The sequence below is a fragment of the Pholcus phalangioides genome, unplaced genomic scaffold (assembly GCF_987345545.1).
Source record: "Pholcus phalangioides strain wild (caught in Gottingen) unplaced genomic scaffold, Ppha-v1.0 ptg000011l_1, whole genome shotgun sequence".
Classification (NCBI taxonomy): Eukaryota; Metazoa; Arthropoda; class Arachnida; order Araneae; family Pholcidae; genus Pholcus; species Pholcus phalangioides.
Genome location: NW_028301604.1, coordinates 34,842,849 through 34,861,948, shown reverse-complemented (window position 1 = coordinate 34,861,948; position 19,100 = coordinate 34,842,849). Strand labels below are relative to the sequence as shown.

At 37.2% G+C, this 19,100-nt stretch overlaps 1 protein-coding gene across 1 annotated transcript in view; it reads right to left on the bottom strand.

Annotated features, from left to right (window-relative positions):
* LOC149080371 (nucleolar protein 4) overlaps positions 1–19,100 on the bottom strand; it is a 632,135-nt gene that overhangs the window by 126,427 nt on the left and 486,608 nt on the right. The window contains exon 6 of the mRNA XM_089239501.1: positions 5,391–5,543. Within this exon, the coding sequence (XP_089095627.1) occupies positions 5,391–5,543 (153 nt within the window). The remainder of the gene's footprint in view (positions 1–5,390; positions 5,544–19,100) is intronic.

The following is a 19,100-nucleotide window of genomic DNA, read 5'->3' as shown; positions in this document are numbered from 1 at the left end:
TGAGGTATTGCAATTTTCTTGAAAAATGCATTTTATTCCTGAAATATTATGTAAGTGTTTACATTTTTGTGTGATAAGGTTATAAAAGGTTTTTCAAGAAAATGTTGGAAATGAAACTTTTATTTATTATTTAAATATTTCATTACTGAATATGGTATGAGTGTGAATGTGTTACATTAGGGCCCTTTCACACGGAGCGGATGCGGGTCCGGAAGAAGTTTTAACAATTGGAATATACTGAGCATTTCAGACGAGCCGAAATATCTCTGCACCTAGGAAATGTTCATGCGGGTCCGGACGTCGTCCGCATGTGTCAAAACCTAAGTGCGGGCTCCGCATCCGCACATACAAGTTTTGACAATAGGTTTATTCGGAGCTATTCACACGATGCGGATGCGGAGCGAATTCGTCCGCATCTTTGGCTACTTTTTAAAGCTTATTTTGCACTGAATTTTTTTAATTATTTCCCATAAATACCCTTAAAAACACCATATGAGGGTTCCTGTTAATCAAATATGATGTACCCACATACGTCTATCCCTCCGTTTCCTTCTAAGATGGAAATATAGCAACTTTAACTGCCTTTTGTCCATATTTCACAAATTTATACAATAAAACCTGACAACAACGGCCACTGACGAGACCAAAATTATAAGCCGTTCTGTTCATTACGAATATTTAATTGACTGCATACTTTAATAACTTCTAAATTTAATTAAAAAATTTTAATTTTTTTCTTTTTTAAAATTAAAAATTATTAAAAAATATATAAATATTTTAAATATTATTCTTAAAAATTTTTAATCTTTTAATTTTTTTTAAACTTAAAAAAAAAATACTTTTATTAAACAATGTTATCACTCAGTTATTGTTCACTCAGGGCCGGATTAAGACGTTTGAAGGCCCAAAGCACTTGAATATTTTTATTGGTTCCCCCGATACCTACAAGTTTATTTTTCTCTATGTTCAGTCTATAAACTGGAAAAAATGAAATTTTATGTTTCAGAAGTGACTAATCTCAGGATGGGATTTCACTATAAAAGGTTTATGACAGTTATTTTATAAAACAACCAATAAAGCAACCAATAAATTTATCGATTGCATTCAAGCAAATGCAACCGGTGATCTTATGGGTTGAATTTTTCACGTTTTATCAAAGAGCTTTTACAAAAGTTTTATAGTGTAATCCCGGCCTAAGGCTGGTATTATCCTATAAAACTTTGATTAAAAATTATTTTATAAAACTTGAAAAATGTAACCAATAAACACATCTGTTACATTCGAGAGAACTTAACTGATCCGCCTATTGGTTGCATTTTTCAAGTTTTATAAACGAACTTTTATAGTGTAATCCCGGCCTAATACAGAATTGTGATGTGAATATTTCTAAGCACAGACATTTTGGAACTCTCCACCCCTACCTTTTTTTTCTACTTACAAATTCTTTGATATCTCCTGAATTTTTTTTTTCTTTTTTTTGGAACATCGAAAGTTTTGGATGTTTTTGGATTTGATTTTTCGCACATTGGATGTTTTTGGAATTTTTCTTCCATATTTTTCCGAAAAGACGGATTTTTTTTTTCAAAATATTTTGAAAATATTTGAAGACATTTTCTCCCATCGACTACTTGTGAGGATCGGAATGAAGACATCTTTATTCCCATAGTCTATGTGGCTCTAGATTAAACCACCAAAGAATGCCTCTAGGCTGCCTATGGCCCCTGAATCAGGGGTGAAGGAGAAAAATAATTACAAAAATTGCGAAAAAACAGTTTATATGCACGAATTTCGAACTAAAGATGCGGGCGATTCGTCCGCATCTTCAGCGCTCGTTTGAAAGGGTATGCGGACCCGCGTCCGCATCCGCTCCGTGTGAAAGGGCCCTAAGCATCATGTTTTTTAAAACCGAAGCCATTACAGAGGTTGCAAATGATAAATTTCCTATAGCAAATGGTAAACAAAATTTCTTCATCCATAACTACTACCAGCAACAGCACAAGACTAACGAAGACTGACAAACTAACGAAAATTTTTGCAAAAACAATTTTATATAAATCTTTTATAATGTAATGTGGTCCATTTCCTTTATAAAATATATTTTATAAAAAAAATTTGAATATAAAATTTATAAAAGATTTTTGTCAAATTTTATAAAAGAAATTTTATCAAACTTTTATAGTGTAATACCGGCCTTAGGCCGGGATTATACTATAAAAGTTTTGTAAAAGCTCCTTGATACAACGTGAAAAATTCAACCAATAACATCACCGGTTGCATTTGCTTGAATGCAACCGATGGGTTGAATTTTCAACTTTTATAAAATATCTTTATATAAAATATCTTTTTATAAAACTTTATAGTGTAATCCCGGCCTTAAGCCCGGATTACGCTATAAAAATTTTATAATAATTCTTTTAAAAATGCTACCAATAAGCTGATCGGTTGCGTTTGCTCGAATGCAACAGATAAATTTATTAGTTGCTTTTTTCAAGTTTTATAAAATAACTTTCATAAACCTTTTAAAGTGAAATTCCATCCTTAGATTAGTCTCACTTCTGAAATATAAAATTTCATTTTTTTAAGTTTATAGACTGAATATCGAGTAAAATAAACTTGTAGGTATCGGGAAACCACCAAAAATATTCAAGTGCTTAGGACCTTCAAACGTCTTAATCCGCCCCTGAGTGAACACCCTACGTGGATAACGTTGTTTAATAAAAGTATTTTTTTTTTAAGTTTAAAAAAAATTAAGATTAAAAATTTTTAAAAATAAATATTCAAAATAATATTTTAAATATTTATATTTTTCAAATAATTTTAAATATTTAAAAACAAAAAAAATTAAATTTTTTAATTAAATTTAAAAGTTATTAAAGTATTTAGTCAATTAAATATTCGTAATAACCAGAACGGCTTATAATTTTGGTCCTGTCAGTGGTCGTTGTTGACAAGTTTTATTGTATTATTAATTATTGTAAATTATGGACAAAAGGCAGTTAAAGTTGCTATATCTCCATCTCAAAAGGAAACAGAGGGATAGACGTATGTGGGTGCATCCTATTGATGAACAGGGACCTTCGTAGGGTGTTTTTAAGGGTATTTATGGGAAATAATTAAAAAAATTCCGTGCAAAATCATCTTTAAAAAGTAGCCAAAGATGCGGATGAATTCGCTCCGCATCCGCATCGTCTGAATAGCTCCGAATGAATCAATTGTCAAAACTTATATGTGCGGATGCGGAGCCCGCACTTAGGTTTGGACACATGCGGACGATGTCCGGACCCGCATGAACACTTCGAAGATGCGGGCGAATTTCGGCTCGTCTGAAAGGCTCAGTGTATTCCAATTGTTAAAACTTCTTCCGGACCCGCATCCGCATCCACTCCGTGTGAAAGGGGCCTAACAGAACCGGCCTAAGGCTGGTATTATCCTATAAAACTTTGATTAAAAATTATTTCATAAAACTTGAAAAATGTAACCAATAAACACATCTGTTACATTCGAGCGAACTTAACTGATCCGCCTATTGGTTGCATTTTTCAAGTTTTATAAACGAACTTTTATAGTGTAATCCCGGCCTAATACAGAATTGTGATGTGAATATTTCTAAGCACAGACATTTTGGAACTCTCCACCCCTACCTTTTTTTTCTACTTACAAATTCTTTGATATCTCCTGAATTTTTTTTTTTTTTGGAACATCGAATGTTTTGGATGTTTTTGGATTAGATTTTTCGAACACTGGATGTGTTTCTGGAATTTTTCTTTCATATTTTTCCAAAAAGACAGATTTTTTTTCAAAATTTTTTGAAAATATTTTAATATATTTTCTCCTATCGACTACTTGTGAGGATCGGAATGAAGGCATCTTTTCTATGGGGCTCTATATTAAACCACCAAAGAATGCCTCTAGGCTGCCTATGGGCACTGAATCAGGGGTGAAGGAGAAAAATGATTACAAAAATTACGAAAAAATAGTTTTTATGAACGAATTTCAAACTAAAGATGCGGGCGAAACACCTGTATCTTTAGTGCTCGTCTGAAAGGGTATGCGGACCCGCATCCGCTCCGTGTGAAAGGGGCCTTACATAACATAATATGATGCATTATAATTAAATACTCAAAATAAATGTATGATTAGAGTAATTTTAATGTTCTTGGAAGATAATTTTTATGTTTTAATAACCCCTAGAGAGTTAAAATAAATTTTCGAAATTAAAAGTGGCATAGTGAATGAGAAGACAATATTTAAAAACATAAATGAAATAGGCTGTATATATAAGAGATAGGTTATATAATAAGATTTAAAAACCCAAAAGTCTTCAATTATTAGGAATTATCCCATTTGGAAAATAAAACAATTTCGTTTTTCAATATTTTTTATATTATATAGAATTGATTTTTTTTTTAAATCCCATATTCCCTAAATATTTTACAAAAGAATGAATGAAATTCATTGAACAAATGAAGGAAAGTTTTCATCAACTCGATCGAGTCAAATTTCGTTACAACAACATCCTAGCATTAACACAAAATCACTATGTTCTGCGAAAACGAGCCAAATGTAATAGCGCAGAACCTGTTCTTTCCCCGACATTACTGTTCATCTTTTCTTCACGTTCGACAAGTTTTATGAATAGTGTGCGCTGTCTATTTATATCTTTAGTCTATGGGCATCACCCATATGCGCTCGGACAACTCAGGCAGCATCTGAAGAGCTTGGGTCAAGTATGGATGTGTTTTCTACATTGCTGGCGAATCTAAACATAAGATACCCATCGCAGTATTCCACATGGTACGAAAAATTTACTTTAAATTTTCCATACAACATTGACATTTTCACGAAAATAACTGTGGCTTCGTTCGACACTGCCTATTCTTTTATTTTTTCAGGTACAATGACAATTTTTTCAAACTTGGAGTTTAATTTACATTGCCAAAATTTGTGAACCATATCCCCAATTGTTGGCGAAAAATGCTGAAAACCAAATGTATCCGCAAAACATGAATTTGTTAATATGGGCATTTCTGTTAATGATTGCTCAGAGCAGGATCCATATTCGACTAATTAAAAGTTTCAGCAGACAAGATCCACATAATTTTATTTCATTTTTTTTATGTATACGACCCCTCGGAACATGACCTAATGACGTTTCAAGCTAACTGTACTGCACGTCATTTGAAAAAAAAAATTGTAATTGGAAGTATATTTTTAAAGTGAACGGCTGCGCCAAGAGATATCCGCCATGCAAACAATTCGGATCAGCCTGTAGAGAGTAGATAAGGCATTTGGTGACCAAAACATGTGTATCACTCTTCATCTTTCTCACAAAATATTCGTTTTCTAAACGTTTTAGGTATGAGTATCTACTTATTTTAATTAATACGTACATTGAAGGCTTTCAATCGTTCAGGATCGTATTTATTTCCATCCATTTTGTCAGGATCATCTTCGTCATCCTCATCATCTTCATCTTTGGTACTTGCAGACAAATCATCAGGAGTTGTTGAAGCTTCTCTTTTTGTGCACCCATCACAAGGACTCTGTATAATATATGTCACATTTGTTTGATAACTGTTTTTAAGTGAACACTTATATGCCACATCATGTTTCAACAAATATCAGTTGGCATAGCTTGAAAAAAAAACAATGATTACGAAAAAAATTAAGTAAGGCACATTGGGGTAACTGAAACCACAAATTTCAATTAACCTAGCATCTACATTGAGGAAGTCAACGAAACTTTTCGAAATATGGCAGCAAGTTTCTTAAATCATGGTTATTTTAGGGCTAATGTTTTAAACTTATTTTCTTCAGTGCTACTTTTCAAGATAATGTTTTTTTAATGTGACAGCATCTTTAACCCTTTAAGCGGCACAGCAGAAATCACCAGATGTCCTTCAAAATGCCATACATTCTTTATTGAAATCATACTTTCTTCCGATTTTCAGCAGGTGCAAACTAAGTGGTATAGGGAAAAGTTTTTCATCGAGAAATCAACTGTACAAAATATTTGGGCTTGTCAATATTTTATAAGTGGTTCTTCAGAAGGCGAGATATCTCGTCAATGCCGCTTAAAGGTTTAATATCGATGCCGGGTGTAGGGAGGCAAAATCGTACCCAAATGAGAAACAGTTTCTGTCGAAATAAATTCAAATTTTATAACTCGGCTAAAAATCAACGTAGCACCGCCATCTTGGTCTTGTTTTAAAGAGGAAGGATGAAGGTTGGTTTTTTTTATACCACTCCGATAGTCGTGGCAGCCGGACGTCGCAAACCGCACGTGCAAAGTAAACCCACGATTTTCGACTTTCAGGATTGACTTTCCGGATTCACATCCCGGTGTCCCTAAACGGGATCACACTGCAGAGACTAATTATCAGCGCGATTTGAGTGAACAAACAAGGAAAGATTCCCAAGGTAAAGTCTTCAAAAAGTTTTGAAACTAATTATCATTGATGCAACCCATTTAAATATGCACAAATATACTCAAAAATGAATTTAAAAATCCCACAACCATATAGTTTTAGTCGGATGTCATTCAAACAACACATGATTAAGTACAGTCGACACTATCTATAGCAGAAAGCCTGCGCGTAAAACTCGTTACGTCGCTGAAGAAGGCCATCTCACCTATAGTCATTGGATATGGGGCCATTCAAGTATTACGTCAGCATCGATGGGGGGGGGAGGAGGAGGGAGTTTCCGATTTGCTGACTTTTGATGACAAGGGGGGGAGGGGGTTTGGATAATGCTTACGTTATCAACCACCCTTTATGAAAATATGAAATATTCTTAATGGCATCTTACTCGATGCGCCAAAAACGGAAAAAACCTTTTAATAGTTTGTGGGCACTTGAAGTAACATTCCCTTCTATTTATAAGTGCCCTACAGAGCCACGTTAGTGATCTCTAAATGTTTCGCGGATCCAAGTGATCTGGAAATGTGTCCGGGCCACTTAAGTACTCTGGAACTGTGCCATGCATCACTCAAGTGATCCATAATTATATGCCGTGGACCACTTAAATAATCTGAGAATGTGCCGCGGATAACTTGAGTGATGTAGAACCACACCGGGGGCCACTTAAGTGCTCTAAAACTACGTCACATGCCACTCAACAAATCTCTAAATGTGGCACGGATCATTTAAGTGTTCTGGAACTGTGCCCCGGGTCATTTAAGTGATCTCAAAATGTGCCACGGGCCGCTTAAATGCTCTGGAATTGTACGACGGGACACTTAAGCGATCTGTAAAAATGTGCCACTTAGTTCATTTTTTCAAATTAGGTTAGAGGAGGGCAGGCCACATCAGGTAACCCCCAGGGCCATATTTGGTCCGCTGGCCAAGGGCGTTTATGCGATTTATCATTATATGGCGCTTAGGGGGTGGGTCGCAATGAATGTATTAAAGATATATAAATTTTGAGTCATAACCTTCAAATTACATTGAAATTAAATGAAATTGATCATAATAACATATAAAGGTATTTTCTTCCGAAATTTCAATTTGAAAATATTTTTTTGCATTAAGAAAATAAATTTTTGATAGTTGGGGTGCCCCCCGTCTCTGTCAATGTACGTCTCTGATCCCACGAATATTGAGTTAGGATTCAGAGGGGCAGAGCTGATGACAAAATTTTGCTACGAGGGGGGAGGGGGCCAAAAATGGCTAAAAATTTGCTTACGTAATACTTGAACGGCCCCTACACTACAAAAAAGGGAAAAGATGGTGCATGCGTCGGCCTGCTATATCCAATGAATATACGTGAGATGGCCTTCTCCAGTGACTTTGCGTGCAGGCCTTCTACTATAGATACTTCTACTTTACGGGAAAAAGTTAGGGTGCTAGAGGGCCCGGTTATAACGGAGCCTCTGGTCGTCGAGCCACCTGTTGATGAAGAAGCAATCTTCACGAACAACGACATTTTAGAGGGCGAATGGGTGGTCGTGGATGAGGTAGAGGGGGATAGTGATAGGGGTTTAATCATCGGCGATTCTATGGTTAGGGAACTTGGGAACCGAGTGTGTAGGGATTTTCGGGGTTTCGAGCGCTGTTGTCTTCCTGGGGGGAAGATTGGCAACGTTCGAGACGTTTTTCATCGCCGAAAGTTGCCCTTGCGGGTGATTCTGTGGGTGGGAACAAATCAGGTAGGAGCGAATATTAGTGAGTCTCTGTCAGAATACCGGGATTTACTATTATCCGCTAGGGAGGGGGGTTCAGATGTGGCAGTGATTCCAGTGCTGCCAAGGGGTAGTAGGGGATATAGGAGTAGGATCCACCAATTCAATATAGGCCTGAAGGACATTTGCTCCTCACTTGGGGTCACGTTCTTGGAGCTTCCCGCATTTACCGATAGGTGGCTTCGTTCGGATGGGATCCATCTAAATAAGAGAGGGGTCTGGGAGGTTTACGATAGTGTTAGGTCAGGGTTTTTACTCCCAGACCACGTAGTCGGGAATGCGGATTAGTTAATGATAATCACAACAGTACTGACGGGGAATTACCCACCTCTGACTTGGATGGCTTCTCGATTGACACTAAATCACCGGGCAAATTAAAATGTGTGTTAATAAATGCGAGGAGCTTGGGTAATAAGAAAGATTTTTTAGAAACTATGATAGTTGTGGAGGGCTTGGATCTTATAGCCATTACAGAATCTTGGGCAAACGATGGGGATGAATCTTTCTTACACATCTCAGGATACGATACTTTTTTGAGAAATAGATCTGATAGGAAAGGGGGTGGAGTGTTGATATACGTGAAATCCTGTAAGAAGGCTAGAGAGTGTAACGTGCAGAGAAGTGATATTGAAACCATATGGGTTGAACTTGAGAACAAAAGACGACATAAGCTTATTGTTGGGGTTTGTTACAATCCACCGAATAGGGATCAAAACTACATCGCCAAAATGCATGATGAAATTTCCTACATGTGTAAGCGAAAGAGGGTTCTCATACTAGGGGATTTCAATTACCCGGGTATTGATTGGGAGAACCTTTCATCTGGAAATCAGTATGAAAGAGACTTTCTTAAGTTGGTGCTCGAAAATTTTTTGTATCAGCATGTATCAGAAGCCACTAGGGGTACTGCTATTTTGGATTTAGTTCTTACTAGTTCTGAGGATCTAGTTGAACATGTTTCGGTGGGGGAAGAGTTTTCTTCCAGTGATCATCGTATCGTCAGATTTCACTGTAACTTTTCCTCGGGTAAGGTTGATAACAAAAGACTGGTTCCTTGTTTTCGGAGGACTAACTTTGATGTTTTGAGAAGAAGGTTAGCGGAAGTTTTCAAAGACCGGTTGGAATCAGTAGGGGTGGTAAGTCAATGGGAAGAATTTAGTACGAAGCTGTCCTCTGTTTTGCACGACGTCATACCCTTTGTTCGAAAAAAGCGTGTTTGTGCATCACACCCTCTATGGTTCACGGATAGCGTGCGGAACCTTTATCTTGAAAAGAAAAGAGCATTCAGAGAGTATAAAAGTGGACGAGGTGACCTATCATTGTTTACTGATAAAAGAAGACTGTTGAAGAAAGCGATAAGGGATAGTAAAAAGGAAGTTGAATCTAGGTTGGCAGATAACATTGGCTCTGACCCAAAATCATTTTTTCGATACGTCAATAATGGATGTAAGGGGACAGTTGGCCCCCTCTCGATCGGACGCTCTAAGGTAGAGAGCAATGTAGGCATGTGTAGTGCTTTCAATGACTTTTTCGCGTTGGTTTTTAATGGAGATAATGATATTCGATATACGGGTGTTGCATGGGGTGATAAAACCCTCAACGATATTCAAGTAGAAGACGTGGAGGTCCTAAATCTTCTAAGAAATGTATGTGCAAGCAAAGCACCAGGACCAGATGATATCTATCCCAGGGTTCTCAGGGAAGGTGCTAATAAATTGTTGGGGCCAGTCGCACAGATATACAGGAGTAGTGTTGCTGAGGGTATCGTCCCGAGAGATTGGAAACTGGCTAACGTTGTTCCGATATTTAAGAAGGGTAGTAGAAAAGTGATGTCTAATTATCGTCCAGTGAGTTTGACGAGCTCCCTCTCGAAAATTTTGGAAATTATCATCAAAAGGCAGTTTGTGAAGTGGGTAGACGAGAATAATGTATTGTCGGATAATCAGCATGGGTTCAGGAAGGGGAAGTCATGTGTAACTAACCTCCTTTGCTTCTATGATTACGTGACTAAGGCTTTGGGTAAGAGCAAAAATGTCGACGTTGTTTACCTTGATTTCCAGAAGGCATTCGATCGGGTCCAACATGGCAAACTCTTGAAGTGTTTACACGAGATTGGAATAGGGGGCAACTTGCTGAATTGGATAGAATCGTGGTTAAGAGATAGGTCGCAACGAGTTATGGTGAACGGGGAATTCTCTGGTTGGACAGATGTCACAAGTGGAGTTCCTCAGGGAAGTGTCCTTGGCCCCATACTTTTTTCACTTTTTATCGACAAACTCGATCAGGGTATCGATGGAATTACTAAATGGGGGTAATCGGAAATGAAAGCAATAGGGATTTGCTTCAGACCAACTTAAACAAGATTGCAGCATGGGCAAATGAATGGAGCATGACGTTTAGCGTAGATAAGTGCATGGTCGCTCATTTTGGTTCGAACAACCCACGGTTCTCTTACGAGTTGAATGGTGTGACTATCCCGGATGCAACTAGAGTCACCGATTTGGGAATTCTCATTGACGAGCGACTTAAGTTTTCTGAACATTGTTCAGCGGTTGTCAAAAAAGCGAATAGAATGCTTGGTCTCATTTTCAAAAAGGTCTCTTCGCGTTCTCCTAAAGTCATTCTTCCGCTTTTTCGAGGCTTAGTTCGTCCTGGACTGGAGTATGCTGTAAGGTTTTGGAGACCATACCTACAGAGGGACATAGACTTGATTGAAGGGGTGGATAGAAGAGCTACGCGTGCTCTTATTGGCACACAGGGCTTGAGTTATGAAGAGAGACTTCATTTTTTGAATATGTTTACATTGGATGAACGCAGGTGTCGAGGAGATATGATCGAAGTGTTCAAAATTTTCAATGGGATGGATAGGATGGACCATGAACTTTTAGTACACCGCCAATCAACTGCTTTTACAAGGGGACACCAGTATCGATTGGTGAGGGACAATGCAAGGTTATGGTGTCGCAGGGAATTTTTCTCTAATAGGGTTGTTAATAAATGGAATAGCTTACCCCTGGAGGTAGTAAATTGTAACACAATTTGACACGTTCAAAAAGAAATACGATAAACATGTTGGGGTAAATCGAGAAGCTATCCATTCTTAGAATAAGACAACCATAAGTATTTTTTATGGGCATTGTATAATATTTTATCATGTGTATATATTGTTTATAATTTGTGTTAATTGCATTTTTAATTGGGTTGCTGTATTTTTGAAACATATGACATCCATATTTTTATGGGCATCTTTTTATCAGCCACCTCGTTGGGCATTTTGCCTGTTGTGGCGTTGTATTTGTATTTGTATTTGTAGATGGTATTGGTACAGCACATAGACAAAAAAAGAAAGAAAAATTGAAATAACTAGTTTCGAGAGAATAGAGAAGCTGAAGGAAAGAAAGGAAAAGAAAGTAAAACTAGTTTTTTACAGATATACAGCCAAGAAGCACGAGGAGCGATGAGTAGACGACTGTTATCATTTTAAATAATTTTTTGCGGCTTTAATAATTGCATTGCACCGATAATTTCATTTTTTGTTTTATGTATTTCTATGTGAGATCAATGCACTAAAATCTTTTCCTAATTTTTTGAGGAGGACACCTTGAGACCCTTACCTTGTCAGAAACATCATTCATGCTGCAAGTGGTTGTATAGTTATTAAAATAGAAAATTAACTTTTTTTAATAAGGATACCGTCCTCAAAAATCCGATACGAAAGTAGAAATTAAAAAACGTAAAAAGGTTCACCCTTCACGTTTCTGGAATTCGAATGCCAGCGATTATTGCACTTCGAAACGTGGACTTTTTTGTTGCCCTCAGGGAGAAACAGGGAAACAACATTCTAATTGGATTATTGCGACAGGTGTCCGTGTAAAAAGTTATTTTTATTTCAATAACTATACAACCAGCACCTCCTAGAGATAGAAGGCCTCGGCACGGGTTGCCAAGTTCATCTGTAACGTCATTAAGACTACCTAACACGTTTGCCACATATTGAACCCAGCATTTTATTTCGTCTCTTCTTATTATGGCGTAGAATCTTCCTGGGTGACTCACAAATACCGCATGGGGATTGGATATAGGCATCATCAGACCCACCTGCTCCCCTCTAGTTGCGGCCCTGATTCCAAATCTTATTTATTGGGATTTTTTTCACTTCTGTTTAACATGAGACTCCCTTATTTGGGACCCGGCTCATGTATTAAGACGACCCTGCTTTTATCTCGGTTTCAACAAGCGAAACAATAACGTAATTTCATGAAGGCTGTCATAATCAAGTTTGACTCTACATGTATGCATGAAAGAAAACGCACTCGTAAATTTGCAGTTAAGTCATGTCCCTCCAAGGAAGCTAACAGGGATCCAGGGTAATTCTTACTTTTTGTCTTTCCACCATTGCTGTCTTAATGCACAGGCCCACGAGGCCCCACAAAAATGAGAACCGGTTGAAATTTTCAAGAATTTGCTGCGTAGAGCCTTAGAAAAATCACTTGGTCGGAAGCCCCATGAGGCTATTAAGACGGCCCTGCTTTCCACACTATAAATTTATTTGTGAGAGTCCGTGAAAAATCTGGCCTGGCCCCCGCTTCAAGATCCAAGGGCCCATGCCTAGGGGCACTGCAGCAGACAGTGGGAGCGATAGTAAAAAAATCAAACAACTAGACATTTTTAAATTCTCATAAAAATACTAAAGATAAAGAACAAGAAAATTTTTGCCAGTAATAATTTCAATTCTGTAGCTTAGTTTGCTTCGGAAACAGATTGATATTTCTTGGCAATAAGAAAAAAATTTCGGAACTATACTACATATATTTCCTTTCGATTATACGGTGTGTGTGTTGCTTGTTTCCCTAGAAACTCCTCTCGAATGGTACTTGTGTGGAGAGGAGCTGATGCTTCAAAGAATACGAAAAACAACTGTTCATAGTGAAGACAATAAATTTTGGTCGTCTTTTTTTTAAACTCCTTTGATACAGAATTTTCACAGCGATATCAACACTCCTATCAAACTCGATTTGAATCTGAAATCCTCGGTTTTCATTGAATCTAATTTGATTGAAATATTGATTCAAACATTTTCAAACATGGTCAATAATCCAAGATTCCCAGTATAGAACATTATTTTTATGACATCTAATAGGTTTTAAAAAAAATCGAATTAATTCAAACTTTTATTAAAAATTTTAATCGAATTGATCGAGTCGATTAAATCAACTAAAATTTTTAACTGCGATTAACAGTTGATCGATTAATCGGGCTAGCCCTACTACTTTTTCTTCAAAAAATATTATAACTATACACAGGGCCGTATTTACGTTTTTGCCACTTGTGGGCTATACAAATTTTGCTGCCCCCTCCCATTTCAGTCTAACTTTTTTACCCCTTCCCATGCCATTACTAATAAATCATAAAAAAGCAAAAGACAAAAAAGTGGTACTGTATATAGTTGCGCCTGAATTTTACTTTTCTGTCTTGTATTCGTATCCTATTCCGATCCATAATGATTGCCATATAACGGGCGGGGAGGGGGGTTCTCAACCTCCGACCCGCAGGCGTCAACACATCGATGAAAAACACTGATAAATTTAATTGGAATGTATGGTGCATACATTCGAATATGAAAGTATCTCGGCAGCATTGATTGGTGCTGAGATACGTTTTGTGTACTTGGTTATAGTCTAGCAACAAAATCAATAATGCATTACATAATATCTTACATATTATGTTTAACTGCACGTCCTAAACTGCATTTTGAAATAGTGAAATACTTTTTCAAAATTGTTTCGTAAGCCGATTAAAATTCTAGATGGGGACCGACAGTGGTTTGTGCACTCGTGTTATTTGAATGTTTGCATTACTTGAATGTACAAAGTGTCCCACAATCGCCTGACGGTTTTCAAAATGGCAATAGCAAGAAACGGTGACAGTCAGGAATTTCAGCTACGTCATTCATGTTTTAAGGGATCGTATATTGATTAAAATAAGAAAAATTAACCTTTTATATGGACAACCTGTGCCCAAAAACCGAATTAAAAAGTTGTTGCCCTGTCTCGTCTGATGCCAACGAAAAAATTTCCACGTTTTTAAGTGCAATATTCGCAGAGATATCTGAATTCAAAAATCGGAGAAAAGTTGGGAAAGAAGCGTTGTCCGTTAGTTTTTGCCGCTTTTTCTCCCGCTTTTTGGATTGAAATATCTCGGTAAATACTTAGAAACAAGGAAATTCTTATTAATTAAACTGCTTTTGTTCCTTCCATTTTTGTTGTTTTCCCTATGCTACTTTTATATTGAAAGCTACATAATAAAAAAATATAATAATAGTACAGATTGCGTAAAAAATTCTTTGACACGTTACTTTAGCATTTAAAAAGTTAGAATATTAGATATTTTATAGATTTTCTTCTGTTTTATACCAAATAAAGTTTTGTGAAAAAATTTTACGTGATATTCAAAAATGAGCCACGTGTTAAAGTGACCAAAAATGCGCCACGAAGCTTCATGGTTTCCAAAACTTGGCATGTTCATCAGTTTACAGACAATTTTATTTATTATATAAAATTGATTCTAAATACGAATCAATGTGGGATTTACACTGAGTGGCAATTAATTTTTTTTATTAGAACTAAAAATGAAATGAGCAATAACTAATATATACACTCATGTCCATAAATTAAGGATAATTCAGAATCACACGGAAATCCAAATCTAAAGTAAAAATTTCACCTGTAGAATTATCACACACATCTGCAAGAATGATATACAAATTTCACGAAGGAACCAGATGATGCCGATAGTACGTCACAATGACGAGAGTGTAAGGGGGGGGGTATATAAGGAATGGTGGCAAAGAAGTAAAATTGTTCACAAGTGTTCTGTAAGGTGCTCAGTGCCATAAGAGAATAGTTATGACACAGAGGACGCATGTGGATGATTTTTTACGTGGTAGAATTATCGGCCGCCTGGAATGTGGGCGTACTCAGATGGAAGTATCCGAGGAACTTGGAATTGCCCAAAATGTCATCTCTAGGCTTTGGCAACGATTCCAAGATAACGGAAATGTCAGTAGACGTTACAGTACAGGTGGCCCCCGAGTTACAACGCCGAATGAAGACCGGTATTTGGCAGTAACTGCCAAAAGAAGCAGACGGAGCACAGCATCCGACCTGTCTCGTCAGCTATCTGCAACCACGGGTACCACAGTTTCAAGGCAAACCGTGTACAGACGTTTGGGAGATATTGGTCTATATGCTCGCAGGCAAGGTCAGATGTGTTCCGCTCAAGGCAACTCACTGTCGACAGCGATTAGCCTGGAGTAGAGAACATGCAATGTGAACATCGTCACAGTAGGCTCGTGTGATGTTTTCCGACGAGTCCAGGTTTAGATTGCAATCTGATTCACGTCGGACTTTCATATGGAGAACGCCAGGTACCCGTTACCACCAAGACAACATCATTGAACGACACCGTTACGGTGGTGCAGCATTGCTCGTTTGGGGTGGAATTATACTGGGTTCCAGAACAGATCTGCATGTTCAAACCGGAACCATGAAAGCCCAAATTTATCGGGACATCATTCTGGAACAACATGTACGTTTGTTTAGGGGTGCCATGGGCGCAGAATTTGTGTTTATGGATGACAACGTCCGTCCTCACCGAGCAAACATCGTAAACGAATGCCTTGAATCTGAGGATATAACCCGTATGGAATGGCCAGCATTCTCATCTGACTTGAATCCGATAGAGCATGTGCGGGACATGCTTGGCCGACGAGTTACACTACGTCAACCACCTCCTACATGTGTACCGGAACTTCGGAGAGCATTGCTTGCTGAGTGGAGTGATCTTCCCCAAGATCAGATCGATAATTTGATACTCAGCATGCCTAGGCGTTGTACGGACTGTATTTCATCGCATGGGAGACATACAATGTATTAACCATCATACCAACCATGTAATAGTAAGTTTTTGTAAAGGAGATATTTTTTACAATTGCTCCAGGGAGCAAAAATCGTAGTTTTTATGAATGGTATCATACATACACCATCGTTTTTGTTCTTTATCTTTTGTTTAATAAATGGGCTTTATGAATAAGTAACGTTTGTTTTGTTTCTGAACCTTTATTTGCCGGAGCTGGCATTATCCTTAATATAAATTATGTAATGACATGAGTGTATTTTATGGTGATCTTTTGTTTCTATATTTCATTGCGTATATTTCTTTATTGCGGTACATTAGCTTAATACCTCATTTCTTAGAATAAGGCACCACATGAACGTATGCATCGCTGTATTGGAAAAAAAGAAGAATCAATATATGGCATTTTGTTTATGAACTTAATATAAAAGGCCCCGCATCTGCCGTACATTTTTTTAAAATAACGTGATCCTCACGTATTTTCCCAAGGATCATCATCATCCGTCCAGGAAATTTGTTAGTGTTAGTAAACATCCATGCCGAACCCAGACCTGCACAGTGAGAGGCTAGCTCCCTAACCACTCGTCTGCCAGGCGGATGATCTGACATAATTTTTTTTAAATGCTTATTTTTAATTTCAGAAATTCTTGCTTGGTAATGTTTGCGAATTTTAAAAATGCTACTCGGTTAATTGACAGTTGAATATCATGTGATTCAATAGACCAATCTCTTGGAAATTGTTTTTATGAAACGAAAATGAACATCGGGTTTCCAGAATCGGAAATCTGTTGATTTCCAGATACAATCGGAATATCGCCTATTATGGCGTCTTACCATTTCATGGAGTGGGAACCAGCATCTGGTTTTAAAATTCAATATTAAAAGAAATCCAACAGATTTAAACATTGAACAAAAGAAGGGTTTGAAGAAAAAAAATTGCAGAGCAATGTCATTCTTTAATTCTCTCCATGATTAAATTGTTCAGTTTTTGATCGTCGAGCTACTGGAATTACTGTTTTGCAGTTAGTCGTTGGGTCATCTAAATGGTTTGTTGACATGACACTATTCCATCAAAATTAACAACCGCTGTAACATCGGTAACTAAAAAAAATATTTTATTTGTAAGCTGTTATATCCCGAAATTTTTTTTTAGGGGTTCCGTAACGTTTGATTCCGCAGTACACCAAAAAAGCTCTCGCGGAACCCAGTTGGAAATTTATGCAGTAGAACAGGGATTCCCAACGTGAATGCTTTCCCAGAACCTTTGATGGGTATGAGACATTTCCGTGGAACGTAACGCAAAGTGTGCGTAACGGCTCCTAGGGCCGTCGCCAAACTTTGTCAGAGGCATTACGGCAAGCTGGAGGTATTGGTTTCTGTCCCTATTTATGCTTTGAAGTGGTTCTTTTATATAGGAAAATATCTAACAAACTATTCTGGGGAGCCCTTTCCTCTGCCGTCCCCTTATAGCGGCTCTCTCCATGAATACCGTGGGATAGAGTTCAATGAGCTTTTTTTTTGTTGGGGGGGGGGGGGGTTATGCATGGCTATTTCAACATTAAGTGTGACCCATCATGGGTTCCCTGGGAGTAGGGAAGAAATGGTGGAACTGGTGCACCACGAGAACAATAGGTGCTGCCCTTTGCTGCCACGCGATAAGGGAGATGGTGAAGATAAGGCTCGCTAGATGGCGCTGTCACGGATCTTTACTGTTTTTAGGGATCTTTCACAAATTAAATTTTTTTTATGTCTAAGGAGGGGGGGGGGGGTCGTTCTTAAATTAAACTTTTTTATGTCAGTTTTCCCAAGTCACAACACTCCGTACCTCCCAAATCATCGTAACCTTTCTTACATTAATTTTTTTTATGTCCTAAAAAGTTTTCAACGCCATCTTTTTTTCAAGTACTCTAGAAGTTTCCAAAACTAAGAGGGAATTATCGTTTTTTAAGTTTCCCGTCGGGCTTTTTGAAATAAAAAAATTTTTTAGCCACTACGATGCAAGCCGTTCTTACTTTTTTTATGTCTAAGAGGAACCTTTCCCAAATTAAACTTTTTTTATGTCAGTTTTCCAGTCTCAACAATGACGTCACCCTCTGTATACCGGGGCTAACGAGAAAGAGAGGGCTATGGCACTCGAAAGTCACGTGATCAACTGGGTCCTACTTTTTTTCCCAATCATCCTAGAAAATTAAAGCTAATGACGAAAATTAAAGTTTCCAACATCATTAAATTATCGTATGATTTCACATTTTCTAAGAGGGGTCGTTCTTAAATTATCGTTTTCTCTAACTTACTTTTTTTCAAACAGGTTTGATGAGGGCTTAAATTATTTTTTTAAAATAGAAAAATTATCGTGACGATACCAAGGAACCTTTCCTAAATTAAATTTTTTCATGTTACATTTTCTGAGGTAGTTATTCTAAAAGGGAGCGTCATTAGATTATCAAATTAAGTGTCACGAATGTTATGTTTATTACAACTGACTTTAGTACAACAATTTGGTTTTAACTATTTTTATGCTGAATAGAAAAATAAAAATTGAGGCTAAAAAGTATTTTTGTTTTCCTATTAGTATCAACATTTTAAACATACTATCGAAGTGCAACACGTCTTTTGATCGGCATGATTTATTCAGTTTCACCGTCATAGTTTCATAAACTGTTTTGTGATCTTATAGGGGAACAAAAAATAAATAAAAGTTCTTTTCTTCGGTTGTCTATATAATCCTCATCACTAAAATTGAAATCTTTTGTATGAAAACTCAAAAATAGCAAAATTATTCTTTAAATTATTTAATACTTAAACTATTTTTTTTTAATTAAATGGTTTTTTCCCCAAATGTTTCATTTTTTAGACTCAACAACGTGTTCGAGATTGGGCGAATAATCGTGAATCAGCCAATGAAGTCCTTTTAATCGACATCTCAAGTTCACCATCAGAGGCGACTTCCCCGATATTATCAGATTCACAGCTATACCCAGAACTTCTTGCGGATGGAAACTTG